Genomic DNA, 1,565 nt, shown 5'->3' on the forward strand with positions numbered 1-1,565 from the left:
AACCCTATATCTTACTCTTTTAGTTTTAGGACTTACAAACAACCGTTATGTGAACAAAACTATAATACTCTCTTTAGCAACTTTGTTGCGAGAGTATAACTAGATATGTATTTTAATCGATTTTTTAGCCCCACTATCGATAGTAATTTGCTTGGAACTATTTATAACGAAAAAATTTCTCCAATAAATTCTTGAATTCGTTAATTAAGAAGCGCATGCCTAATGTACATGAATGTGCCATATATGTACATAATTCTACATGTGTAAATATGTTTCGTGCATGCATAATACATATTTACAGCAAACATTTAACCACATGAAACAAGCAAATGTGCGCCCAAAGTCGTGTTTATGCAACCGATCGGCATTTAATGCCATAGAAGTGAAATCGCCAGCAATGCAGCATGCATTATGCGTCAACTGTCCGCCTGTCGACTACCGCTTTAGCGAGCGCCTGGCGGGCGAACAAATAATCACTTTGCACAATCGCACGCGACAAAGCGCGACATAGAAGATAAGGTGTAAGCAAATGTTATGATTTAATTTTTTCCGCTTTCTATGTACACACATTCACAGATTCTCTTATTTATGACAGACAGATTGTGATTGTTTGCCTTGGGAGAATGTTTAACCTTCAAACCAATAAATATGCTAGATCTGTGATGTAAACTCGACTTACCATTTTCAGCGGTGTAACCCCAGTGATGTGAGCTCATTTTTCCGACGTTTCGAGGGTGGAACTTTTTTAGTTTGATTTACCTAAAATGTCGTAAATATTAGTACACTGTATGGAACAGATACTTTCTCAGCAAACACAACAAAACAAATCACTTCTATAATATCAACAACCGCAATCAACCGCAATAAATAACAATAATAGTATAAATAGTTACGCCGGGCAAACGAAAATAAAAACGTTTTAGAGAAAAAACAAAAACTGGGAGCAGTTGTTGTTTGATATTTTGTTTCTTTTCACGACGGATGAGATGTTGTTTATTTGAGAGCAGCAACAAGTGAATTGAATTGAATTGTTTGATTTCAGTTAGCTTTAATACCGCTTAATAGACTCTTACGAGTATTTAGGTGGCGTCGTGTGATCAATGGAAAGTATAAGTAGAATTAGAGAGTCGCGTTTACGTTTCGTTGAGCGGCGGAACACAATGTGCTAAGACGTCTCACACGTTTGTCTGCCTAAAGAAGACTGTGCTGAGTGTTGAGGGTTGTGTGCCGTTTTCTGCTTGCACTGCAACCGAAATGAATTAAAAAACTAAGTCAGTCACACACATCCAGTCAGTCAGCCAATCGGCTAGCCTGCTAGTCAGATAGTCTGGCGTTCGTTTGGGCGCGCTGGAATAGTGGACGTACGTACATATAAACAGAATCTACCTGCTACACACATACACACCCATTCATTTGTATGAATTTATTTACGTATGTAAATATTTGTTTGTGTGTATGCGTATATGCTTATAGGCGGAAATGCGGGCGAATAACCGAATGACTGACTGCTTTTACCCTCGGCGAGCATGAAATAAACGTGCTGCGCAACGCGCAGTAGCAGCGAC

At 38.7% G+C, this 1,565-nt stretch overlaps 1 protein-coding gene across 2 annotated transcripts in view; it reads right to left on the reverse strand.

Moving 5' to 3' along the window:
• Positions 1-1,237, reverse strand: part of LOC108977151 (carbonic anhydrase) — a 24,284-nt gene extending 23,047 nt beyond the window's left edge. Inside the window, exons 1-2 of one of the 2 annotated variants that reach the window (XM_018946724.1) lie at positions 1,074-1,237; positions 680-759 (exon numbers count right to left, since the gene is read on the reverse strand). In XM_018946724.1, coding sequence (XP_018802269.1) covers positions 680-716 — 37 coding nt within the window. In that variant the 5' untranslated portion in view covers positions 717-759; positions 1,074-1,237. Of the gene's footprint in view, positions 1-679; positions 760-1,055 lie in introns of both variants that reach the window. The other variant, XM_018946725.1, reaches the window with a different exon arrangement.
• Between the last annotated feature and the right edge of the window lie 328 nt (positions 1,238-1,565).

The sequence above is a fragment of the Bactrocera latifrons genome, unplaced genomic scaffold (assembly GCF_001853355.1).
Source record: "Bactrocera latifrons isolate USDA-ARS-PBARC rearing strain unplaced genomic scaffold, ASM185335v1 scaffold_849, whole genome shotgun sequence".
Lineage (NCBI taxonomy): Eukaryota > Metazoa > Arthropoda > Insecta > Diptera > Tephritidae > Bactrocera > Bactrocera latifrons.